The sequence below is a fragment of the Vicugna pacos genome, chromosome 3, assembly GCF_048564905.1.
Source record: "Vicugna pacos chromosome 3, VicPac4, whole genome shotgun sequence".
NCBI lineage: Eukaryota > Metazoa > Chordata > Mammalia > Artiodactyla > Camelidae > Vicugna > Vicugna pacos.
This window is the reverse complement of record NC_132989.1, coordinates 27,391,528-27,419,031: the sequence shown is the minus strand read 5'-3', so window position 1 is coordinate 27,419,031 and position 27,504 is coordinate 27,391,528. Positions and strand designations below refer to the sequence as shown.

Genomic DNA, 27,504 nt, shown 5'->3' with positions numbered 1-27,504 from the left:
CATTCAATACTACATATTCAGAAAGACTCCAGTATCCTTTAAATATGTTAGTTAGTCCTATAATTCTAACAATTCTTGGGTGTCATAGGATTGAGAGTTAACAGTAATAGGCTCCTGCTTCCCTGAAGCTGATACTTTCATTTTAAATTAAATAGAGCACATGCTAGTAATCCTGGACTTTCAGTAAAGATTTGTTTGTTATATTGCTAGGGATACACTTAGTTAGGGTAGTTAAGCTCTTTCCAAGAGTTGACTAGTATAGCAAGAAATAGCAGAAATGAGAGACCCTAGCTAGAACTGAACTCTGCTACCTTCCCCACTAAAACCAGGACAAGTGGAAAAGCAAGCTTACTTCTTGAGTAAAGGGAATCAGGGACCCAAAAGTAGCCTAAGGGGTTGGAAATCCTTTTCTGTAAAGGGCCAGAGAGTAAATACTTTAGGCTTTTTGGTGTAATCAGTCTCTGTGTGTATATTTTTTTAACAATCCTTTAAAAATGTAAAAACCATTTTTAACTCACAGACTGCAAAAACAGGTTGTGGGCTGGATTTTACCCATACACAGGGTATAGTATGCTTTCTCTGGTTCAAACAAATGGTGATTCATGTGAGACAGCATATGGGATTTTATTAAAAAGGTAGATTTGGGACAATGGGTGAAATGAAAGCAAACTAACTGTCAAGTAATAATCTAAGCAAGAACAACGCACAATAAACATGAAGATAGCACATTAAGACTACATGTGAATACAGGTGATTCTAACTGGGAAAGGAAGAAAAAGAGGAGCCCAAGGAGGAAAGAAAAAAAAAAAATTAACATTTCGTGAGCTATCTCAAGCCATCAAGAAAACTTCATTCTACTGTAGGGGCGAGACAGAAACCACAGCAGTGCAGTTTGGTGTGCCTGAGTACACCAGTTATGAAATGAAACAGTGGTTCCAGCGAACCATTATCAATGACAATTAGAAGAGACAGAGTCTCTCAGAACCTTATTATTAAGTCAGCAGCCTCTAGTGAGCTAGGCTGTGAATTGCCTGCAAGACTTTTCCAGCTAACCAACCATATATAAATTTAACTCTTTTAAGTAAAGAGACACAGTTAAGTACACAAAAACAAACCATTTACTACCTACTATGTAACTTACTTTTTATTGAAAGTATCTTGCATTCATGACGGATGCTTTCTGCATTTTGCCACACATTTTAATGTTAAAAGTTAAATTACTTTTTACATGCAAGTAGTGTGAACAGTTTTCCCCACGTAGGATCACTGATTATAAAAAGATGACACACCACATAGGTTAAGTGTCTTTCTTAATTGAAACGCTAACAAACTGTCTAGTTATATTTCCCCTAAATCACAAACTGAGTAGTAACTGAGTCTCTAGCCAACATATTCAAAGCTGAGAGGATTAAAAATGCAAAAACGAGTCCTCAGATCCAATTAAGGAAGCCTTGCTACATACAGGCTAATCAGTATTAGTGGTACTTCTTGACTCCAGGAAGCTGGAAGACATCCTAATAACCCCACTCAGAACATTTACCTCAAGTAGCATTTTTCCAGTTTCCAACATATGAATAATGGTAATAAGTTGTTAATTCTATTTCAGAAAACTTTTTGCAAGTTGTTTTATTTACAATGCCAACTTTTAAAAGTCACTAAAGTTAACTGGACAATAAACTAGCCAGAAATCGCTTTACAAAAAGAGGGAAAGCCCAAAATGCCACTTTCTATAGAGAACCCACAGTTCAATTTTATTCAGAGCAAAGAAAAAACAATTTTGATCATACTAGAAGAAATTCAGCCATAGATTTGGAATCTGTACTCAAACTACACATGCAATGAGGACAATATTCTACTGAAACAATTGATTTGCTGCTGCATTTGTCTACTGTTTTTCTAATATTAACAATTATAAACAGAGCAGTGCAACTAGTATTTGGAACAATCCTTACAGTGTTACAGCATCAGGCACAAAATTTCACTTCTCCTCACACCACTGGTTCTCTTTGCGTACCTAGAAGAGACAGATATAAGGAAGTGCCTTAAATTAAATAGTCTTTCCTAACACTACCACCTGATGATTCATCAATAGCCTGCGAAGTGGATCAGAAACAGACAGATGGAAACCAGAAAAATCAGATTAGGAATACACTTCCAGGTCACCATTCTTTGCTTCCCCAGGTTTTATTGTGCCCTGCTGACATTATCAAAAAAGTCAAAGGCAACGAGCAATTACAGCTTTGGTCACCAGAATTGACCTGCATCAACAAAATCATTCTCGTCTAGTCATTCATTTCTCCCCCATTCACTAAGCTGCTCTGAAGTATCCTGATCTACAGTCATGCACAGGGCCTGCATTTGTGAAGTCAAATATTTATGGCTTACATGTAAGGTCCAGGTGCCACAACTAGTAACTGCTAAGGAATAAATATCAAACAGCATCTCTGGCTGAAAACTAATCGTTCTTATGTTTATAAAAGAGCAATATCATCTAAGCGTTTAGACTAAGAGACAAAGTAGAATATTTTTAGCTCACAGAAGGTACCTATTATCCCTCAAGTAATGTCATGATTCCTTGATATAGATACCTCTTTTCCTAGCATGTTATTATTTAGTCTCTCTTAAAAAGCATTTGATCAAGAACAAGCTGTGAGCACCTACCTGGGCTTCCTCTTCTTCAGTAAAATCATTTTTGATATTGAAGGTCTTGCGTATCTCCTCAGGAGTTTTCCCCTTGATCATATTAGCAACAGTCTTGCATGTAACATCAAGCAAACCTTTGATGTCTAAGTAGTTTGCAGCCTGTAAAGTAATTGTTATTTTCATTAAAGTATACTTGATGTTTTAAATTAAACCCAAAGTTAGTAAATAACAATCCATACCTACTTAAGTTTAAAATGTTAATTTTAAGAAATTAGAGAATAAATAACAAGACAAACTCTTCTGTGCAAGATTTTTCTATGTCCCTTTCTTTGTTATACTTCTATAATCCTGAGTCCTTGTGTTGCCTTAAACAAATCACACTACTTCAAATGTTAAAGAATGGCCACTACTGACAGTTTTGTGTGCGTATGCACACACAAAAGCACAAGTCAAATCCTGACAAAAATATTTACTCCCTTTCTTTGCATTTAATTTCATCTTTCCTTAGTTTCTTAAGGTAAAAGCTTAGATCACTAATTTGAGATTTTTCTTCTTTTCCAATATAGGTGTTTAGTGCTATCGATTTCCCTCTAAATGCTACTTTAGCTGCATCTCACAGATTTTCATGTCATGCTTCAATTCCGTTCAGTTTAAAATACTAACTTTTATTTCAATTTCTTCGACTCATGGATTACTGAGAAATGTGTTATTTAGTTTTCAAATATTTGCAGATTTTCCAGACAGCTTTCTGTTCCGGATTTCTAATTTAATTCCATTGTGATCAGAAAACAAACATATTTTGTGTGACATGAATCCTTTCAAATTTGAGACTTGCTTTATGGCCCAGAACATGTCTATCTTGGGAGTATACACTTGAAAATAATATGTATCCTGCTTCATTAGATACAACGTTCTTAAAATGTCTGTTAGGACAAGCTGGTTGTTATTCAAGTCTTCTACATTCTTACTGATTCTGTCTACTTGTTTTACCAATTATTTAGAAACAGGTGCTAAAATCTCTAACTATGATTGTAGATCTACCTATTTATCCTTCAGAGTTCTATTGGCTTTTGCTTCACTTTTTCAAAGTTCTGCTTTTAGGCAGATTGACATTTAGGATTCTTACGTACTCTGTTAATAACAAACTGAACCCTTTATCATTACACAATGACCCTCCTTAGTCCTGGTAATATTCTGTTTTGAAATCTACTTTAATGTAGTCATTACAGTTTTCTTTTGATTATTATCTTTTTCCACCCTTTAAACCTAATTGTCTTAATATTTAAAGTGAGTTTTTTGCAGACTGAATAGCTAAGTCTTGCTTTTTTATCCAACATGATAATCTCTAACCTCTAATTGTGGTATTTAGACCATTTACTTTTATTGTGGTTACTGATATACAGATTTAAATATAGCACTGCAATTGACTTTAGAGAGCATTAATATTCAGTATCAATGAATTTAACAAATTTAACTCTACTGAAAAAGTGATAAAGGCTCTGGACTAGAAGTATCAAATAATATGCATTTAAAAACATACCAGAATAAGTTCAAAAAGCGTTCCTTGGTCAACTTTCAGGAATTCTTGGTCCCAAACAGGGATATCATCTGTTCGCTTTTCTTTGTTCTCATCATCCTCAGGAGGAGGAGGATCATCCTTGTGGTGGGTGCACCACTGAATAACCTACAACAACAAAAGTTCATTCCTCTGTGGCATTTTCTCACAAGGTACTCATTCTACTGTGGGGGCAAGGTTTTTCCTACACTGGGCTAAGAACTAGCTATAAGTCAATTTGAATAATAGTTAGTAGCCAAGCCTGAAAAGCACAACCCTAGAGGGTAGAAGATCTTAGTAATAGTGAACCATGCAGATTACTATACTTGACCATATTAAAAGCACCTATGCAAAAAACATAAATGAAGTCGGATACTACTTTAGACTGCACCCCCCACCCCAAAATAAATAAAAATTGAAATGTTGATACTAAGCATTGGCAATAGTGTGAGGGCAACATGAACTCTTCTCCTGTAGAGTGTAAATTGGTATAATCCTTTTGAAAAGTAATCTAGGAATACCTAGTGAAGCTGAGTATGTGCATACGTTATTACCAAGCACTTCTAAACACCCTTGACATGTACTATTTGCTTTAAGAACAAAGCAGGAAAAGCCCAATGTTCTCTTAGTAGGGGAATGAGCATATTATAGTTAAAACTTTCTGGAAGTTGATTAGCTAGACTGTGTACCATCATAAAGACAATGTACATGGAAACTGTTCAGTTGGAGAACCTAGGTGGTAGGAAAATGGGTGTTTGCTGTATAATTTAACTTCTCTGTATAATTAAACCTTTTCATATTATAATGTTAGGGGAATGAATAATGTTAAGAGAAAATGAGAGAGCTGAGAAATTTACTACCAGGATACAAAAAAAAAGGAAAGAACTATTTCTAGAAAGATAAGCCAAGCATAAAGGGCTTTAATTAAATTAACAGCTTTTTAAGAAGTTCCAGTAATTTAAGAAAGTAATTAGTAACATATTGGCATTAAAGAACTCTTAAAAAGATAGGTAAGAAATTAATGTTGATGGGGTTTCTGGTCAGATGAGAGACAAGGAAGGGAAATTTTATTGCATATTTTAGTTTTTGGATTATATTATTAGTAAATATACTTAAGTTTAAATAATTGTAATTAATAATGCAAATAGGTTGGAAAAAAATTATTCTAAGCAGCGGTTTATCACCCAGCCCATTAACTCTGACCTTTTCTATTACTTCCTTGCCTGTTCATTATGTTCAAGCCACCACACTAGCTTCCTGGCCTTTCCTCAAAAGACGGGGTATACTCTTATCTTAGGGTCACTGCACTTGTTTCCACTGCCCAGAAATTTACTTCCCCCACATATTCATGTCTTTGTTCAAAGATCAACTTCTCACAGTAAGGCATTTCCTGAACATCTTTATTTTAAAAATAGCCAACTCTCCACCTACCAATCCTCTTATATTCCACAGCTTTTCCAGCTGACATATTTTTTATGTTGTGCATTTGCCCCCTCATCTTTACAATTTAAACTCAAGGACAGAGATTTTGTCTCTTTAGTGCACTGCTATACCTCCAGTACCTAAAACATGCCTGGCATCTGAATGAATGCAAGCAAAAGTCCTTTCAGAAACATTTTATATTAGCATAATGTTGAATGTTGATTTGCAAGACAATGCTCAGAAGTCAGAAAGGATAACTAACTAAATAAAATACAAAGCTTCTAAACCATAAAATACTATAAATTGACATATGACAAGCAAACTAGTAGAACCTCCATATGAAGAACTCCTATAAAAAGCCTAGACTACAAAACAAATGAACCTCTAAAACATGCCAAGTAGAATAAGCCAGACACAAAAGGATAAATATTCTACAATTCCATTTTATAAAGTACCCAGTATAGTCAAAATTCATAAAGATAAAAAAACAGAATAGTGGTTACAAGGGGCTAGAGGAGGGGCTACTGGGGAATTCTTATTTAGTTGGTAGTTTGAGTTTGGGATGATGAAAAGGTTCTCTAGATTGTTAGTGGTGATGATTTACACAACCATGTAAATGTACTTAATGCCACTGAATTGTACACTTAAAAAAATTAAAATAAAAAAGTTAATATGATAAATTTTATGTTATGTGTATTTCACTACCTTTTTTTTTAAAGTCTGTTTGAAAGATGGGCAAAGGAAGACGGACAATAAAGAAAACATAAATGGCCAATCACAAATATAAAAAACATTCAGGCTTAGAGAATCACTTCACACCCAGTCTAAGGATATTAAAAAGATGGGTAATAGCCAATTGTGGTAAGAATATGGAAAAATATGCAGTGCAGCTGCATCTCATGTTAGGGTCAAGAGAATGCATAAGATGAAATTGTGTATGGTTAATGACTTCTGAAAATCCCTCAGCAATGAGCCAACTGTTACTGACTACTTCTACCTCTAAGCCTAGTCAGCTTTCCCCCTCAAGTGTGGAAACTGGTTGCTCTTTCTGCAGATAAGCATTCAATTAAACAGGTGGCTCTGTTAAGGAGTCATATCCTCTGAAACACTAAAATCCAACTGAATGTAGAGAGCTGTTTATGCTTAGAAACAGGGTAAGGTGATCAACTGAAAAAACAAACAAACAAAACATATTTCTTGTTCTCAAACTCCTTCTGAGGCATACCCATTCAGTGGACAAACAATTCAAAAATTTCTCCTTTTTGCTAAGCACATACTGTAATACAATAAACAATAATTTAAATGTGTTAATGAAAAAGACTAGACAATTTAAATATTTAAATATTCACGTGGCCAGGTTAAATAAACCACAACAAATATCTACAGTCGTAATTGTACTATGTAGTTTTTTTTATAGGAAGCTATCTACGTATCAATATAGAAAGATCACCAGGATATTGCTAAATGAAGAAAGGAATGCATATGTATACATGTAGTTTGCTACCTTACCTTTTTTAATATTGCTGCATTAACATTAGGTAGAGGAACTGGATCATCATCTCCTTCATCATCCATTCCCAAATCTAAGAAAACCAGAAGACAGTTGCCATCATTTCCTAAAGCCATTGTAACATTGGCTATGTTTCAGACAAGTAACTTGCAAGACATGTTGTCTGAAAGACTATAAAAAGTGCTTTATTAAGATAAGTTGTCTTAAAAAGCATTTAAAATTGGTGGTTCCTAACAACAGCTCCATGAACTACCCAAAACTATATAAAGTTGTGTGAGTACACAAATACAGAAATATTGTATGAAGAGAGTTCTTAATTAGGAGGAAAAGTGATTTAATAACTGAGCAGTCATCTGGGAAAAAATTAAAGCCAGAACCTTATCCTTACTCTTTATACCAAACTCTCTAGATGGACCCCACTTAGAAAAATAAAACAATGTAAAGTATTGCAAAAGTAACAGCATCTCAATCTATTAAAATCTGAAGCCCAAAGATGTACATATACACACACAACAGATCATGCAGCCACTGACAAAAACAAGGCAGGCAGCTCCATACATACTGGTATGATTTCAGGATTAAAAGTTTTTAAAAGCCAGATATAAAAAGATAAATGTTATCTGACTAAAAATGGGAACATACTTATATATTTTTATTTAAAATACCTCCAAAAGGATATATAAGGAACCGTTAACAATATTATGCCTATGAAAGTTAATAAGAACATGGGTTGAGGGACTTACACCCTTTAGTGTTATTTGTCATGTACGTATTACCTATAATCTTGAACCTATTAAGCTTCTCCGGCAAAAAGGCCTAACTTTTAGATTATCAAAGTGGCTGGTGAGCTCCAAAGGAAAAAACTTAAAACCCGTATACTACTTAAACAAGGTTAGAGGTCAAAAGTTACTATAGTACTATATTGGTTGTAGCAGAGTATCAGTTACACTGACATAGTCAGTACTGAGTCAAACATTTGAGCCCCTAATAAATATCAGGTGCTGTTCTAGGTGGTGAAGAATCAGCAATGAACACAGGAGGATGGGAGGAACTGTCACAATTTTAGATACAGGGTGCTTTACAGAGAAAATGACAACTAAAGGAGAAAACACCTAAGCAGAGGAAATGGCAAAGGCAAAGGCAAAGGCCTTCTAATGGGAGTGTCTGGAAAGTTCTAAAGACACTAAGGAATCTACTGTTACAAGAGCAGAGTTAGCCAGGGTGAAAGGAGGAGATGAAATCAATAAAAGGAGGCCTAATAGGACCTTGTGCAATTTGGCTACTGTATTAAAGCAGCAGGAAAAGAGGGAAAACAATTATGGCACTAGCAAGTATTCAGGCAAGTACAAGTGGCTTGTAAACGGCTGATAGCTATGGAAAAAGAAACAGTATGTATTTTGTATGAATTTTGAAAGTAAAGGCAATAGGATTTGCCAACAGAAAGAAAGGAGAATGTGAGAGGAGTCAGGGAAGGCCAAGGTTTATGACACGAGGAACTAGATGGATGGAGCTGCCCCTGGAGTTGCCATTAATATGGAGAAGGTTGTCAGAGATCTCATTTTGGAGGGCAGAGAATTAACAAGTCTAAGTTTCTTCAGTTTGAGATATCTATTAAATATCCAATGGTAGACAAAGCAGTTAAAAAAATGCAAGTCTAAAAATGAAAAGAAGACAATTGTAGGTAAGTCTGAGAACTGATGTCTATATGATTTATAACACTATGAGACTACATGAGGTGACCAAGGGAATGAAGGAGCATATAGTAAAGAGTAAGCAAAGCTCAGGGAAATGAAGGCTTTAAAGACGGGAAGAGAGAAGGCTGTGTGTTAGGTAAGTAACAAGTATCCTGGAAGCCAAATGTGAAGGGACTGATCAACTGTCAAAGACAATAAGTCTAGATGGGAAATAAAACAAATGATCCACTTGACACACGGAGATCAATTTAACAACTAGTTCCAGCGGAGTGGTAAAGATGAGAGTAGATTCAAAAAGTATCTTATTTTCCTGTAGTGGTGGATTCACTCATCTACCCTTCCCTTCCTCCCACCAATGCCTTTTCCTGATCAGCCTAGAGTAAAACTATAAAATGACAGTAATTCATCTGGATCAAGTCACTTATGCTTTATCTGATCTAGTATGAAATATTTTTAATCAGAGGGGAGAGAGTTTCATTATGTAAAAATTTGTGTTTGGGAAATGAACATATTAGAAGAAATATAATACAGAAGACCAGCTAATTTAGATCTAAATGTTACTAGGAAGAAGGCTTAAGTCACATTAAAAATAAGTGCCTTATGGTTGTAAAGGATCACATCTCTAGCACTTAAACTAAGGATTTGCAATGTTTTTTGCTTTTAGACTGAATGCACAAGTTTCAACAGTCATTCCTTCAAGCCATTTAGTTTCAAGGACTTTCCAAAAACACCTGTATCCTGATACCATACCCTGAACCTGGACAAATCAGTCAATCCTTATGAACACATATGTCAAGATTTTCATTTCTGATTATCCTGTGATTAGGTTTCAATAAACTCCAATCCTCAAAGGCTAGAACTCTATATAAACCAGTGGTACTTAAGATAAAGCCAGTAACCCCTGGTGCCCAAACGCTGTATAAGCAAAGAGTCATTTAACTGTTGCTGTCTATCAGTGATTCAGTGATCAAAGTTGGTGTGGAAAACCTTCAAGAAGCCCTATGTTCTTACATTGGCAAATGCTTCTTTGAAGCAGCACAGGACAGATTAGTGTGCCAGGCACCAACTAAGATGAAATAAATAACACTTTCATTGCCAAAGCAAGTATTCAGGCAGCAGTTTTGGTATCAGTTTCTACATCTTCTAGATAAAGCCTTACTCACCTGCCTTTAGGGACCCCTGGATTGCTTTCACATTTTTATTAGTGACCATACCATAGTTCTTCATTCAACAGGTACTTGATGAACAGTGACTGTGGGATGTACCAAGGGGTTTACAACTTAATAGCAGTAATCTATGTATGTAAGTTACGAGGGTACAGGATTGTAAGTGCCACATGACTGCTGTCAATTACAAAAAAAAAACTTAACATTGAGCTTTTATTTTCTATTAGAAAACAGAAGACAAACCCACTGCAATTGAGCTTCTGCCTCTACCACACCTATCATCTGCTGTTAGAAGTCCTCTAACTTACTATCTCTGAAATCCTAAGTGACCAGTCTGCAGTATACAATTCTGATAATCACTCTGGTCACTTCAAAATGCCTCCCTTAGCTTTCACAAACCCCACCTTACTGATTCTCCACCTCTGACTTCTACTCTTAACACCCCACCCTACCCCAATGTAGCCACTTGCCAACCTCACTTACTCCCATAACCCACCATACAAATAAAGTCTATCTCCAGCAGTCTACAATTCAGGGACCAAGATCCACATACTCAACTGACTAGTAGCTTATTACAAAGATCTTTTAAAGGCATCTCATAAATATATAACATGTCCAAGACCAAAGTCATTTTCTTTCCATTTCTCCCAAATCTGTTCTTCAGCTCTACCAAGTACAGTATCACAATCACAACCCCAACTAAAAACCTATTTTACCTTAAAAAAAAAATCCTGTCTACTTTACTAGATTTGAAATATCACCTCACTAGTTTGATACACTACATTCTCTCCACAAACCTAAAGAATAACATCAGCCAAGATGTTTCCACAGCACTATTTCACACACAACTTTATTAATACACTAATTATATCATGTGACAGTTTGCCTTGTTTAATGTCTGCCTCCCTTCCTGGTTTATGCATCCTTCAAGGGCAAAACCCATTTCTCACTTACTTTCTTTTCACCAGCACATAACCCTTTACTGAAATATCTATAATATATAGAGAAACAAAAACTTTTGATATTTGAGTACAGTCAGCCCTCCATATCCACAGGTTCCACACCCATGGATTCAAACAGCCACAGATACAATGTACTTAAAAAATAAAATTAAAACATTCCAGAAAGTTTCAAAAAGCAAAACTTGAATTTGCCACACACAGGCAACTATTTACAGAGCACTTATGGTGTTATCAGGTATAAGTAATCTAGAGACAATTTAAAGTATAAGGAAAGATATATGTAGGTTATATTCAAATACTATACCATTTTATATAAGGGATTTGAGTATCCAGATTTTGGTATCCACAGGGGGCCATGGAACCAATCCCCTACAGATACAGGGAGGTGACTGTACTGAAGAACATTCTTATTACTACCAAGGTTTTTTCCACCAATTTTAGAAACTCCATATACTATTAATGTCTAGCAGCCCACTGACAATATTAAGAGATCCACATTAACTAATAAGTTTCAAAAGCCGTTTTCTTGCCTTCTTTGATGTACTGCATATATGCTTTGTAGCAGTTTTAAAGGAATGACAGAACAGATGAGAGAAAACTCGGTATAAAAAAAAAGAAAAAGACATCTCCTCAGTTTACAATCTACTCAGCTTACTCTCTCTGTTGAAACAAGGTGCTCTATTTAGCTACCATATATAAGCTATCTCTTTTCCAAAGGCTCTAGTTTTTGTCATTAGAAATTGTGAACCCAAATCTACATGAAAGAGAAACAGGCCATTGTGTAAGGCTTGGAAACCATTTCAGTATTAGCTTATGGTATTACCTATTTAATAAGGGGAAAAAACTCATTAATTCAGACAATGTAGGGGAAAAAAAGTCACCTGTACCAGAAAAATGCAGTTACTATTTTAAAGAAGAGAAATGTAAACTATATCCCTTTATACTCTTGAGCATTTTATGACAGATTATTACTTGTACAGACTCAATGTTCACAGATTATCTCAAGCTACACAGTTCCTTCCCTATCCCCTGACCAAGGTTTTCTAATAAACTTACCTTCCAACATGGTCTTGATAGTCACAGATTGTTTGGCAATTTCAACATCAACTTCGAATATCTCTCCATCAGAACTCTGCAACTTAATTGAAGGCATCTTTAAAAAAAAAAAGGTATCACACTGAATTTTAAATTTAAGAGACATTACTTCTAGATGACATTTCATCAACTACATGCTGTTAGAAGCCCTCTAACTTATTAACTATAAAGGACCTGCAGTGTATAACCCTAGAAAACATTCCAAGTGATTATTCACAGGTCACCATACAAGCGTTTCTATAAAATTTTTTTCAAAGTATAACTCCTAAGACCAGAAGCTTTTAAGCCCTGCCCCACTGAACTCATTACTGATATAATTTTAGAGTTAATACTTTATATTTTTGATGTCAAATTTATCTAAAATAGACTTATTTATTCTTTGCCTGCCTTTCTGCTCTCATGAATACTGACTACTCCTATTTGAATAGTTAACTGCCACAATTAACCTCACCTCCAAACCTGAGGGAGGTCAGACCAAAATAAACAAAGCTACTAAATAAGACAGTAATTTTCCCATAATGAGACTTCCCAATGAAAAATGAACTCAGATCCAAAGAGAAGATCAAGATATATTTATGTTTGGATCAATGCAAAATCATATACAAGAGAATAAAATACTTAAGGATAAGCAGATGTTGATCTAACTCCCTAAACCAAGTAACAAATTTCAGTCCTTTTTATCTTTCATTACTGACTGTCCAGGTGTCCAAGTCCTGCCCAAAACTTAATAGTAAAAACCTATTACTTACTCCAAAAATGTATTTATTAACTCAGATTAATTATGAGTCATTAGGAAAAAGACATCGCTTACATAAAAGTTAATTAAGCAATTAACTTCAAAGGACTGGAATTCTGGAAAAAAACAAAACAAAACAAAACAAAAACAACAACAACAAAAAAACCTCTTTAAAATTAAAGTTTTAAGCCAGCAATTTTTTTTTTTACCACCTTCAGGTTCTTGGGGGAAAAGGCACAAGGGAGAAGGGCAGCAATACCTGACTAAAAATTCAAGACCTCTTTACATTTCAAGTATAGATTTTAAACACCCATGTTTCTGAGATGTTCATAATCCTGTGATGTCACTATAACCTAAATGTGTAGAATCTGGCATTTGAAACATTGACTGCGCCTATTCTAGGTTCCAAGACTTAAGACCCATTAAATCAGTTAAATTAGTCATTCAGTTCTTCCCAGACAACTGTCTTCAACCTTCAAAACAGACAAGCTGATAGGGCAAGGAAGCAAAAAGGTAACTGTTTTAAAACCAGCCACTGAAATATCCAGCTTTTACTCATCCATGGTTGGAGAGAATTTCACTTTTCAATTCATCAATGTCTACTTCTCCATGTTGCTCAGTGCTTGCCAATAATGCAGGACAAAGAGCAGAGGACCTTCCCTGTGACAAGGCTATAACATAAGGTATACTCCCAAAGAAGTATTTTAATGTGAGCCCAATTATTAACCATAAAACATTCTATGTTCTTTTTATGGTCCACAGTACTGGAATAAACATTACAGAATCACAAGTCTGGCAATGCAGGTGATAAAATTACTTTCAAGCAAGACAAACATTTCGTATTTCAACTAAGTTGATAAACAGCAAGATCTGCTTAGTCATAGTCAAATTTGTGTATTAAGTTACTCTTATGGGGGTTGAGATCTTACTAAATAAATAGCAGGGAAGCAATCAGTTAATCTGTAATTCGATGCACTTTGTAGTGCTAAACTTGATATTCTAATTTTTTTTAGTGTTAAATAGATGGGATTCAGTGCAAAGTTTTCAGATATTAATGGATGGTATTTTGATTTGACATGCTTCAAGACCATTCCTTCAATTCCTTAAACTCCTGTACTTGGAAATTAAATCACCCTCCACGGCTGGCATGAGGTGGGTTCTATCATCATAATTTAAAAAACCTGTTTAAAGTAACCAGAAATTGACACCTCTTTTTAGAGGGCAGAGTTAAGTCTACACTGCTCCATTACACAGAAACATTCTACTGTGACGCTCTGATGAAAAAATTAATAACCCAAAACCCAAGTCTTAAGTCTCCATTAAAAAGTGAACCAAAACAGGTGAACGTCCTACCCCTTCAAAACCAGGCACCTCGAGTTAAGTTTTAGTGTCCCCGAAACTCACACCACTATGGCGATGGCATCTGCTATTACAACAGTTGTTTCAGCAATCGCAGGCTACGGCAAAAAAAAAAAAAAAAAAAAAAAAAGGAAAGGAAACAAATATTCCGAAGAAGCAGACGGCTCTCTGCAAGATTTGGCCCCAGCACAGTTAAGCAGGCATGGGGACTAGTGACGCCAGATACAAGGGCGACAAAGGATGGACGCCAAGAGTCCAGCGCTCCCGGATTATCACTGCCACGCTCCTTCCGGACACCAAAACAACAAACATGGACACATGCCCACGCTCACGCCGCCCCAGGGAACTCTATTAAAAGCCCCACCACCATCCACGTCGCGGGTTCCCGGGGCGGGCAGGCTTGACGCCAAGGGAGGCCCCCAGCCGCAGCGTGGGCCTTCAGACGAGCTCCGCGACGGCTGACTGTCGCCCAGTGCAGAGAAGGCCCAATCCCGGGATCAGCTCGCTCGCACCTTCTCCCGCCCGCCTGACCGGGTGCCCACGGGGCGCCGTGAAGACGCGCGGCTAGAGGAGGCCTTGCCGAGTCGAGGGGCGGGGTGGGAAAAAGGGGCCCGCCCGCCCGCACCTCCCGGAGAATGGGGTCGGCAACGGGTTCCACCGGGCCTGACGGACGGCGGGGCCCAAGTGCCTCTGGCCTCGAGCAGGGCCAAAGTCGCAGCGGTGCGGTCAAGAGCTCCAATCTGCGGCGCCACCGCCCCTCCCAGCTCGGTAAGGGGCTACTCACGGTGTTAGGTCTCAAAGTGACGGCAGGCCGGAGGCTGACGAGAGGAGGGTGGCGTCAGGAAACAGAAAAAGAGAAAGGCGGAGAACAAGGCCACTTCAGCGGCGCCGCGCGGCGTCTAGCTTTATAGGCGCGGGCGCAGGCGCCGAGGACCCCGTGGCGTCACAGAGCCGCCGGGGCTGGCCGCCGAGATCGCCTGACTGCAGGCTGGGCGGGCCGGGCGAAGAGCGGCCGGGCGGGGGCGGGGCGGGGCGCAGCAGCTCTGGACTCTCACCCCCACCCTCGAAAGCGCAGCTCGCACTCCTCTAAGCGAGAACCGAGGACTGGTTGGGGTACTCCACGGCCTGCAAGGATCCGTCAGGCGGGGGCTGTCCTAGCCGAATTAAAGACCCCAGTCCTAAAGAGCCTAGAAGCAGCTGGAGAGTTTGGTTATGTGTGTGCAGGGCCAAGGCGCTGTCTGCGTCTCCCCTTTCATGACGAGGAAACTGGGGCTCAGAGAAAGAATGGGAGCTGGCCTTTTCAGTCAGCGCTGTGAGATTCCGCTCAGAACCTCAATGTCCTCCCCTGAACCTAACAGTTGTTAGCTCAACTCCCATCAGTAACTCATGGGGTGAAATACCGGTACCCTTTTCTCTTTTATTTGGGAGCGAACGGGTTCAGAACGGTTCAGTGGCAGAGCAAGGATTTTTTTGGTACTCTTAACCCTCATTTCCCATCACTGATTTCTGAGGCCTCCAGTCCAAAATAACCATTGTTGCAGGGAAACCCCAGGTGTAGAGAGGAGGCCTCTAACTGCCAGTGAATATCCGTTCATTCAGCAAAAGTGTATTAAGCCCATATGAATGCCCGAGTAGGGCGGCGTGGGAAACAAGGGGTGGTAGTAGTACACAGTGCTGGGGATTCAGCGTGGAACCAGGCAGCCAGAGTCTAGCCTGCCCAGAACTTCTGTATGGGATGCTCCCTGAATGCTGTGTGATAGGGTCCCTAGGATGAAGCCAAATTCTAAGAGTAAAGGGTTAGTTTGAAAATTCCCAGCCCCACCCTCCCCAGTCAGGGACTTTGACCCGCTCTACCTTGCTCTGCTTAGGGAATATTGCCACCCCTCCCTAGGAGACTAAGGCGCCAGGCTCACCTAACCAACGGGCACATGATGGTATTCCTGACGCCAAAGAGACAAAAGGCACTTCCACACAGGGCCCCCTAAGGAAATCAGAGGCCTACAGCTCTTCTGGGATTGGACTGGGCAGGGAGGCCAGGCAGCTCCTTGGGTTACCAGGTCTTTGTCTGCAAGCTGTGGTATCCAGTGTCTGCCAGGTGCCACAGCTGATGACAGGAAGATGAAAGGACGTACAGTTCTCATACTTTTTCTCCACAACAGTGCCCTGCCCTCTAGCTCAAGCTTCAAGTCTTTTAGTCAAGGCCCCCTGAATCTCCTTTGCTCGCCCACCCATGACAGACAAAGTGGCATTTTGTAAAGTCTTGTTGAGCATCCTAAGCAGGACTGGGCAGTGCCAGGTCATACATCTAGCCTGAGGATCCAGCTCAGGGCCTGGCATAAAATAGGTGTATGTTTTTCCACGTATGTCTAGGGGCCCCTAATATTAGAATCACCGAAAGATTCTTGTTTTTAAAATGCAGGTTTCATTCGCTCATATAGATGTTATATGCATAGATTCTCTCAGGAAAGGTAAACAAGAAATTGCCTCCAAGGAAGGGAACTAGGTAATTGGAGAATAAGGGTTAGGGTGCTTTTTTACTTTATACCTTTTTCTACCTTTTGAATTTTGATCCATATGAATGTGTTACTTATTCAAAATTTTCTTTACGTCAAAAAAATTCACATCAGATCAAGAAAAATTCAGATTCATGAGTCCACTCTTGATCTGATGAATCAGGTTACCTAGGGGCAGGTTTTTCTGCCTTTTAAACAAGTCCTCCAAGTGACTTTTAAGCCCTGGATAAGTTGAGAAACCACTATAGTAGGGAATCAGTGATGAAGCACTGCTAAGGGGCCAGCAGTGTCTGTCAAAGGTTACTCATTTAGCTTCACACTTTCTGAATCAGCTCTCCCCTCCACTCAGGAGAGACAAGACAGTTACAGGACTATGGTTGCAGGCTGGGGAACATGCATCCCCACTCAATGGTCCATAATCACCAGCCCGGGTCGAAAAGGACTGGCCCCTGCAAAGTCCCCTTGGTATGTGTGGGTGTGAGAGTTTGCGGGATTCCACTGATCCCAGAGCTGGCCTTGAGAAGGCCGAGGTCCTTACTTCAATCACTCCACACACCATGTCATTAAACTCCTTGTGCTTACACCTGACACTAACACAACACTGTAAATCTTCATTTTTTTCAAATCAAAAACAAAAATGAAAAACCTCCTTGTGCTATAGAGAAAGAAAATAAAACCAAAGAGAAGGGACTTTTCCAGTGTCACACAGCCACTGCAGCCCCAGCCATGTTTCTGCAACTATAGCCCAGATACTGAATTTTAGCCCCTTTCCTCAAATGCCAGCAGTATTTTGTGATTTACAACTGTTCCCAGTGTACTATCTCTAGGGAAGCTAAAGGCCTGAAATTCAAGCAGTCCAGGTGGGAAAGTCTGGTTTTTATGATGAAATTCATTTCCAGAAATGATCTCCTTTTGTAAATAGAGTTTCACTGCTTTAAAGGGTTCACAGGGGCACTCCTATGAGGATCGATCCTTTCGGTGCATCTAAATGGGACTTTCCTGCCCAGAATTCAGTTCAAACTCCCTTTCTCAGGCACCGACCCATGGTACCAACCCTGGACTCTGGATGTGTGTTCCAGCCCATAGGACAGCATGTAAGCTAAGAAGTAAGCCAGCCCCCATGGTCAAAGATCTCCTGGCTGTACGCTGCCATTGTGTCGACTTTCTCTGTCTTGCTCACCTGGTAGAGTTGTAAGCACAGGAACTCTGTTATGTGATCTTGGGCAAGTTATTTCACCTCTCTGAGCCTCACCTTCCTCTGCTTAGCCCCTTCTCCTTCCCTTTTGCAAGAGTCTAAGCCTTCCATCTAAAAATCAGACTACCTTATTGCTCCAGAGGAAAAAGTGCTGAATGCAAAGAAAAAAAGTTAAATTCTTGGATCTTGACTTGCAAAATGAACTCTTGAAACCCAAAGCTTTTCAGCCCAAGAAAGTTTTATGGAGTGCCCGGTTGCCAAGATATTGTTTCCCAAGTACAAGCTGTCGCCCCTGGCTACCCTGCCCACTACCCTTGACTCAGCTGAATACTACATATCTCCAGAAACTTGGAAGGCACAAGCCGAGCTGTTGGCCATAAGATCCCAGCTTCAACAGGAGTACCTACTTCAGTACCACGACCCCAGCTGCCTAGGGGTCATCAAAGATCTTGCCTTGATTGGCTGGATCTACACAAAATCAGGAAATGTCTATTCAAATTTCAGACCCACTCCCAAGACCTCCTGTTAGAAGCTCTATTTGGAATTGTGCCCTTCTTCTTCTGGTATTATGTTTTCAAAACTGACAGAGATAAGAAAGAACAACTTATCCAGGAAGAAAAATTTGATCAAACATTTAACATCTCGTATTAAGTCTGTCAATAATGACTATATACACTATTGTTTAAATAAATATATTAACCATTAAAAACAAGAAAATTTTATGGGGCAATGAAAGCCCAAGAGGCTTAGGATTCAGATCTTAAATTTTATACCAGCAACAGAAGAGTTGGGAAGAAGGAGGTGTGATAATACCAGAGCCAAAGGCTGGGGATGGGGAAAAAATTAAGGCAAGGAGAACATTGCAGTTAGCTACTGGGACAGATCTCTGAGAAGGGACTCTCTCCCACTCCCTCCCCTAATTCCCACTACCCAGGGATAGGGAGAGATTAGGACCCCCAGGTAGGTTTGAGAGCTCTGAGAGTGATGAAAATCTGTGCCTTGGTCTGTGAGTAAGGTCTAAAGTCTTCCATGATGAGAAAGTATGGCTGCAGTGAAGTAGAAATGGCAGCTTGGGGTGCCTGGGCAGGTGGGCCTGGGAGCATCTCAGGCTGGTGCCTAGTGTGTATGTGTAAGGATCCCAAGGAGCACTGAAGTATGTCCTCAGATCCTGAAACATCATAGAAGTGGCTCAAAGAGGGGCTAGAGAAAAAGCAAGGGGCTTGTGGAATGTAATAAAGGGCACAAATTGAAACTAGATGTGTCTGGACAGTCCAAGCCAGAGAGCAAAACACAAACCCAGACATCTGTGGCACAGCAGAAACTAAAGATGATAGTTCACAACCGGCAGGGGTCATGTCTGCCTGCCTGCCTGCCTCCCTAAGAAGTAGAGGAAGATGGATGATGACCAAGGACCAGATAATCTCCAGCCTCCTTACCTCCCACTCTATGCCATGACCACATAAGCTTAGGATGTAGCTGTGATCCTGGATAGCAGAAGAGGGACAAAACCCTCAACTTGACTAAGGCAACCCCTGAAATGACTGAGTGATCATGTGAAGTGATAATCTGAAGTGACCAGATTATATTTCTGCTATCAAATGGAAATCAGTACCATAGAAAGTAATTAAGAAAATAAGAGAGCTATCATTTTGGCACACCTGAACTTTCTGACTTTACAATTTCATTTGGCCATGGTGCACAGGAGTCATGCAGACCTGCTGCTGCCCACTTGCTGCTCACGTCGTGTGATCTGTGGCTTCCTCTCTCTAGCCTCAATCTTCTTGTCTGTAGAATGGGCTTTATAGCAATACCTAACTCACAGGATTTTTGTGAAAATTAATTTAGTCAATCACTGGAATGGGTAAACATAAGAGTAACAATACCAAATATTGACAAGGATGTGGAGCAATTGGAATTCTCACACATTGCTGGTGGTAATGCAAATTGGTACACTTCAGAAAATTGACAGCATCTCCTAAAGCTAAACATGCATATACCCAATGGCTCAGTAATCCCAATTCTGAAGCAATCCTCATTAGGAATAAGTCCTTATGTCCACCAAAATATATGTTTAGGAATATTCCCAGCAACTTTGTCCATAAAAAAAATAGAAATAACAAATCCATCAACTGTCAAATGAAAAAATGAACTTATATGTTCATACGATGGAATACTAAACAGCAGTGAAAAAGAAACTACTGATAAAACCATGGATGTATCTCACAATGTTAAACAAAACAAGGCAGACACAAGAGTACTTATTGTATGAGCCCTTTGAAAGGAAGACCAACAACATGCAAAATCTAATGTAGGTTAGAGAAGATACAATAATTGTTCCCTTTGCCAGGGAGGCAGGTATTATGAGGGAAGATTCTGGGATGCTGGCAATTCCCTATCTTGATCCAGGTGGTGGTTTCACGGGTATATGAATGTATGCAAATTCACTGAGCTATAATTGTGTACTGCATGCGAGTCATAACTCAATGTAAAAAGGGGGAGGTGTGAAAATGTGAAAAATGTATGTCGCATGCTTAGCACAGTGTCAGTGTCAGTTCCTGAAGGAACACCTGAGCCCCTGTAGCCTCTCTTCCACATAGCTTCCTGACCCTCCACAGCCAAGGCTGCAGGCATAATGGAAGACTTTGGGAGGGAGGGAAGGTGGGGATTGTTGCAAGGCCACTGTGCCCAGGTTGGATTTATCTATCCAGGGCTTCAGAGTCCAACTGAGGCATTAAACAAAGCTGCAGAAAGGGTCACTCGCCGGCTTCCTTGCTTCTATCACAGCCAGCCAGTGCAGTGCTTCCCCTGGTGAGCTATGGACCCACCCTTCGAAAACTGCCATGGAAGCTCTTAACATCCAACCTAAATGGTGCAGAAGAAACTTCCTGACCCATACCTGTACCCAGCACCATCAGAGAGCTGTGGGCCCGGGCTAGACTGGAGGATTGTCAAGTCAGAGTGGGCCTGCCCGAGAGGCTGAGATGGGTGATAAGAGCCTGCCCCAGGCCACAAGGAAGGGAAGTGGGAATTTGAAGTAGGTCTGGTTGACTTACCACAGAAGAGTCAAAGTTCCCCAGAAGAGCATGGGCTACCCGCTACTCCACCTCTTCCCCAGAGGGAAAGTCTATGGAGATAGGTGGGTGCACTCTGTTGTTTGAGAATGGCCAGGCTGGATCGAAGGTAGGCACAGGTATGGGGTTGCCCTATAGTCTGGTCCTGACCAATCCCCAAGAACTACCAACACTGATTGGTTTCAGCCAGCAGATGGTGCCAGAGGGCCAGATGGCTGTCCAAAGACGGCATCTGTACTGAGCCTTCCTCCACAGAGATGCCTTCAGAAACTGCCTCTCTGCTCTCCAGGACCCAGAATCCTGTACAGATCCCTGGTCTGGCCATTAGAGGATGAACGCCAGAGCATCTTGACCACACACACCGTCGTTGTAGCCTCCAGCCCTGTGGGCCACAGTGTCCCTCTGTGAAATCCAATTCACATACAGCAATTTCTCTTTTGACGATGACAAAGCCATGACAGGTATGACCTACCATCTCCAGCTATGTCTTCCCACCATTTGCCTCTATGGGGAGCCAGAGGACCCCAGCACAAACGTGGCATCTAGAGCCAGCATACTGGGGCAAAGACCACCAGACAGGGCAATATGTCTGAAAGGTGTGCAGCCCAGCCTACTAGGTGGCTGCCCATGAAGCTCCAGTCCAGACCCTAAGATGCTGAACATTTCGGGAGCCAGACTCGAGGAGACATCAGCGAGCTGAAGGCAAGTGTGTTTTGATTATGTCCTATAAGGCAAGTGCCAGCTTGTGACTGCTGAATGCCCAGGCTGGAAGACCTGTCTGCCAAGGGGCCACTGAGTGGCAAGGATTTCCCCAGGAGAATTTCTTACTCAGTCAGTGACCCACTAACTGGCCTAGAAAGCTGCCAGTGTCGATTAGCTAGTTCCCTCTAAGCCCCTCTCCTGCTGCCCCTGATCTCCCAGCCCTGGCAACTGAAAGCAGAAATGTTTCGGGATATTGTAAGGTCACAATCAGTACTGCTCTACAAACTACACAGTAAGTGTCATCTTGAGATAAACTGTGTCTAATACAGACTGGGGAGAAGGGAGAAGGGATAGCTCCTTCCAACCTTTAGGTCTCAGCTCAATGTCACCTCCTCAGAAACCACCAGCCTCATTACTAACCCAATCAGTGTACTGTTAAATTTAATGAAAATATATCTAAATCAAAAAATTAAAAGCCACTACATCAAAATGTCTTCTTGCCATTATGCAGAAAATTGTCATAATTCAGTAATCCACAAACTCGTTGAGCCATGCAGTGGACAACCTGCACAATAGCATATGCAGGCTCTGGCTTCAATGGCACCTTTTTACCCTCTTGCCTCTTACCCTGCTCATTTTCCTTCACAGCACATTCTTCCTATCTGACTTTAATATGTCTCTCATTAAGTATAAGCTCCACAAGGGCAGACACTTGGTGTTGTACACCACTGTATTTATTCCCAGTGCCTAATAAAAACACCTGGCACATAACAGGAAGCTCTAAGTAGTCACTGAATGAGTGTTTAAATCTCTTTCCTTCTGTTTGCCTTTTCAAAGGTTGTTATATTTTAAAAGGCTCCTGGCTAACACAGAAGTGGCTAATGAAGAACCTTCAAAGCTATAACTATCCAGGACAAAACTTCTGGGATTAGGGGCCTTACTATACTCTTCCACTTCTTTCACCATACAGTTGTCTTATGAGGAAAGGACACAGACAGCCCTGTGCTATGATGAAGTCAAAATTGCTACCAAGCCCACCCAGGCCATCCTGCCACTCTGTCTAGCTCAATGTACCTGTGATACACTACTGGAACCAGCCGCGACCTGCACTCGACCAAACCACTCGATTCAGCTGGTGCTTGACAGTGGCTTACTTACCTCATGGACATTACTCAAAACTTTGGCAACATATGCTCTTGCTCCACTCAGTTGCCATGCTCCCCCAGACGGCATCCCCTTACTACATTCTGAATGAGAGGACTAAGCCCTCTTGCTGGAATCACATATGCCATCCCATCCCCCTTTCTTCCCCTTCTTTCTGTCAACTTATTATTACCTCTGATCTCCCCCTTAGGCAAATATCTCTGCCTTTTGCCTCAAAACTTGTAAAGCCTTGAAATTATTTTATAAACAAAAACATCAATAAAGCACAAATCTTGAAGTGTTGGGAGTCTGCAGGTTCTAGAATCATAGGTTTTAAATGCAAAGACTGGTTTCTGCTGACCCAAGATACCAGGCCAAGTAACAGATGGACTTAGGACTCAGGTCTGAATCAGGTCATTCAGCTACCACCTCCCCAACTCCTCTATCACAAATCCAGATGAAAGCCAAAGCAGAGCTAGATTCTGCCAAGTTGATAAGGGTGGAGAGGCTTTCTGTTCCTAGAAGAGGTAGGCAGAGAACCCTACACTGGGGTGACCAACTGCCCCAGTTTGAGAACTGAAAGTTCTGCTTCCTGGGAAACCCTTAAGTCCTAGGCAAATCAAGACAACTGGTCCTTCTATCCTGAGTTGTGCCCAATCATGGCCACACACGAACAACTTGGTGAATTAACTTAGTTTTGCCTCTGTTTAACATTTAGCTACTTGAGGGACTCAGCATACTCTCACTTACTACTGTTACTTATAGAATAATTAAAAGTTCATACCAGTTGACACAATATCCAAGATGTTAAAACTTTAAGAAAGTAATCTACAGAACAATGCCTGCTACCATCTGTTTAAGGAGGGCCAGGAGTAACACACACACAACAGTACCTCTGTGTTGACACATGCCAAATTAACCTAAATTGCTCTCACGGAGGTAATTTAATTTCATAATGATCATGAAATAAGTATGACAGAACATGACCACCCTATAAAAAGGCATGCTTTTATGTGCTGGTATGTATGCCTGTGAAAGTATCCACAAATCATTAATAGTACTAACCTCACAGGAATAAGGTTGGAGAGACTATACTTTAACTGCTTCACTTTACAAGTATTATAATAAAAGTAGGAAAGATTAAAAAAAAAAAGATACATACAGATCAGAGGTGGGCAGCATTTGTGCAGTCAAGTCCTATCAGAAACTTGTGGATGGTTAACTAGCAGCAGACCAGACAAGAAAGTAGTTTGATTTTGGCTTCTGAATTCTCTCAAAGATGACAAGGGTCTTCAGAAAGGTGAAGAGATTGTCAGGTGATGAAAGGCTAGCATGAGATTCCATTTACTCTACTTGTTAAAGCCTAAACAGCTGACTAGTTTCCAACAGTCTTGTACAAAATACCAGAAGTTTAAAGAGTCTAAAATATCAAGGTCACTTCTCAGCTGCAAGAATACTCCAACATCAACTGGACTTCCAAGGAGAAAAAGGAGACTTACTTCACTTAGATGCAACAGACTAGGGTGGGGTGGTGAACAGGTAGAGCACAGAGGATTTTTAGGGCAGTGTAAATACTACATATACTACAATGGTGAATACATGTCGTTATTACATGTCCAAACCCACAGAATGTACGAGCCCAAGAGAGAACTCTAACATAACCTGTGGACTCCAGGTGATTTATGTCAATGTAGGTTTATCAATTTTAACAGAAGTACAACTCTGCTAGGGGATGTTAATAATGGGGTAAGTTATGCATATGTGGGGGAGGGGCATATAGGAAACCTCTATCTTCTCAATTTTGCTGTGAACCAAACTATAAAAGTCTTCAAAAAGGTGGGGGTAGGGGTAGGATATTCCACTCTATTCATACCTCCTCAAAATAAACAATACGTTTTCCTTTTCATTTGAAATACATTTGTCAATCTAAGCCCACTGTGAAATTTCCTTTATTTTCAAGAACAGGCTGTGGTGGCGGGCAGTGAGTTGAAAATCATTTCCTTGGTCAGCCTCAACTGTCCTTCCAAATCTGACTGATATAAATGTCCTTGAAACAGTCAAGTCATTCCATAAGCTTCAGGAGTGCAGTGACTAGAATACTTGATTTTGGCCAACACTCAAGAGAGCCATTGTCTCCCTAACTACGATTCCCAAAGGGCCTCCCATCTATTTAGCTTAACTGAAGCAGGGTCAAGTGAGCGAGCACACACACATGCATCACTTTCCCTAGACTCAAAAGCTGTGTTGCCTCTTGCCCACCCTTCAAAGATCACTAAACACAAAATTCAGCAAAGGAAAGAGAATTCTAATGCTTTCTGAAAGCCGAGGACTTGGGTCAGACTGCTTTACCTTCCCATCCCTTCAAAACTATTGAGACAACTCAATAAAATGATCCATATAAAATGTCTGGCACATGGGAAATGCTCAGGGTTAGAGGTTATTCACTATTAGCTATTTCTGCCATTTCAAGGCCTTAAGGTCCAATACCTAACACTCTTCTGACCACTTTGAATTCAGCAAAACCCTTTACAGTAATGGTCATTTCAGCACTCTATTCTCCTCACTTACAAAGAGTATGTTCAGGAACAATGACTTATTTCAGAACATCAGCTACTGCTTTAGGACTACATCAAATCTATGTTATTTCAGAAGCTACAAATCACTTACTCTGCAGTCTTCTGACATACCTAATGATGTAGGCCATCTGCCACTCAGGTTGACAGCATAAATGTCAAAGTACTTCCAAGAGGTGGCTTAAACCAATGCACTCATTATGAAACTCCAAGTCATCTACCACATTCCCAGCCCTACTTTTAAAATCCTGGCTTCTGACTTCTAAAGTAGGATTATTTTTCCTAAAACCTGAGGTGAAGTTGGAAAAACCCAAAGGCCTACAATACAATCATTGTTTTAAAGAAATCCAGCATCTGAAACTAGTATTATAAATCAGTTTACTTCAATTAAAAAAATAAAAATAAAGAAATCCAGAGCCAAGGACAGAATATGCTGCAGTGGCACCAGACAAAGAGGCCATACATAACAAGATCTCTTATCACCTGGAGTTTTCAGAGGCACTGCCACCCCAAGACCTTGATCCATATTTGAACATCCTCTCTCCAGCCTTTTCTACAACCAGCTAATGTGGCTATGGGGAGGGAGCACAGAACTGGGGCTTATGTTTGTCATTGGGTCTACTTTTAATCACAGATCATTGAAAGGATTAAAATTAAAATGATAGTTTTATTTGGACCAAGGTAGAGAGATTATTCACCTTTTGCATGTGACTATGGGAAATAAAGACTGCTTAAAACCAAAATTATATAGCTTCTCCTCCCACTCCTCTTGCCTGCTACATTCAACACACACCCAGATCCACCACTGCTGCTGGTAAAGGACTTACCTTGAAAGGAAAGCTGGACCCAACAGCAAGGGCATATTCTACACATTTCACATCTGGTGTTTCCCCGTACCTTATAGCCTGGCTTTTTTCCTGAGACAAGCTTCGAGTCAGGCTTACCCTTGACCAGGTTTTACAAAACCTAACTTTCCCCCTACCCACTAGGTACCACTGCCACAGTGAAGGATTTCTCCATCTGCAAACCTACACCAAATTAGATCACCGTGTCTCCTTGCAGCTAAAATATATTATTAAGCCTTGAGGCAGAGGTGCTTGAAGGCCTTTGGCATTTATAATAGCTTGAATCTGACCTTTCACTTTGGTCTTCCTAATCTGTAAATCAAGCACTTTTAACTTTTCTATCACACAATTCTGGTCTTCGACTTCCACCATCAGGCAACAGACTTGCTGGTGGCTGCAACCTACCACTACACTAAGTCTGCTAAACCATCTCTTCGAAGAAAATATGTTACTGTCCATTAATGCCTACAGAGGCTTTCCTATTGACAGTATTGGGATGGCTAATGCTTTCTCAAGAGATTCCCAAGGATCTAAGTAGCCACATGAAGTGGTCTGCCCCATTCGCAGCATTTCTGGCAGAGAAAACTTTATAGACCACCTAATTATCCCAAACCTGTTGAGGATACAAACCACTTACAATTAAACTTAAGCCATGAAAATTTGTTTTGCCTAAAAAAATAAAAACAGGGACAGAAAGCCAAAACAACAAAAATGGCCTTTTTTTCAGCATTCAATCATTAGCTATAATACTCTCCTCTTTCAACTCCTGAAAGAGGAATTCTGGTTGAGTATGACAAGAGCCATAAATCTGGGGTTTGTTGCTCAATCCAATTACTCTTGGTTATCAGTGCTTTTTGTATGTTCATCAACTTTAAAGCAAATTTGTACATTATACATACCCATAATCCTCATTTTCCTTCCCTTGAATTTATACACCAAATGCTAAATGAACATTGTAATCTATTTATAGGATAGCACTAGGACTTCAAGCCAACAGTACCATTTCTGTGACATACCACTTTTGTCTACATGACAATACCTATGCAATTAATATATACAACCCCCCCAAAAAAACAGAAAAACATACTTATAATCATAAGACATAAGACTTAAACTATAACTGAGGCAAACAAGAACATTGGGCAAGTCCAATAATACACCTACAACCTTCAAAAGGTTATTCAGGGGGTAGGGTATAGGTTAGTGGTAGAGTGCATGCCTAGCATGCACAAGGTCCTGGGTTCAATCCCCAGTACCTCCATTAAAATATTTAAATGAAAATCTTTTTACCGTCTACCCCCCAAGGATTATTCAATAGAA

At 40.2% G+C, this 27,504-nt stretch overlaps 1 protein-coding gene and 1 pseudogene across 1 annotated transcript; one reads left to right on the top strand and one right to left on the bottom strand.

Annotated features, from left to right (window-relative positions):
- Positions 1 to 1,129: 1,129 nt before the first annotated feature.
- Positions 1,130 to 15,080, bottom strand: SKP1 (S-phase kinase associated protein 1). The gene is made up of 6 exons (XM_006212808.4): positions 14,927 to 15,080; positions 12,009 to 12,105; positions 7,130 to 7,203; positions 4,184 to 4,327; positions 2,662 to 2,802; positions 1,130 to 2,014 (listed from the first exon to the last, which is right to left on the bottom strand). Exons 2-6 carry the CDS (start codon positions 12,103 to 12,105, stop codon positions 1,979 to 1,981), a joined length of 492 nt encoding a protein of 163 aa, XP_006212870.1. The 5' UTR covers positions 14,927 to 15,080; the 3' UTR covers positions 1,130 to 1,978.
- On the top strand, positions 14,722 to 18,843 carry LOC102525577 (NADH dehydrogenase [ubiquinone] 1 beta subcomplex subunit 4 pseudogene; annotated as a pseudogene).
- Positions 18,844 to 27,504: the final 8,661 nt, after the last annotated feature.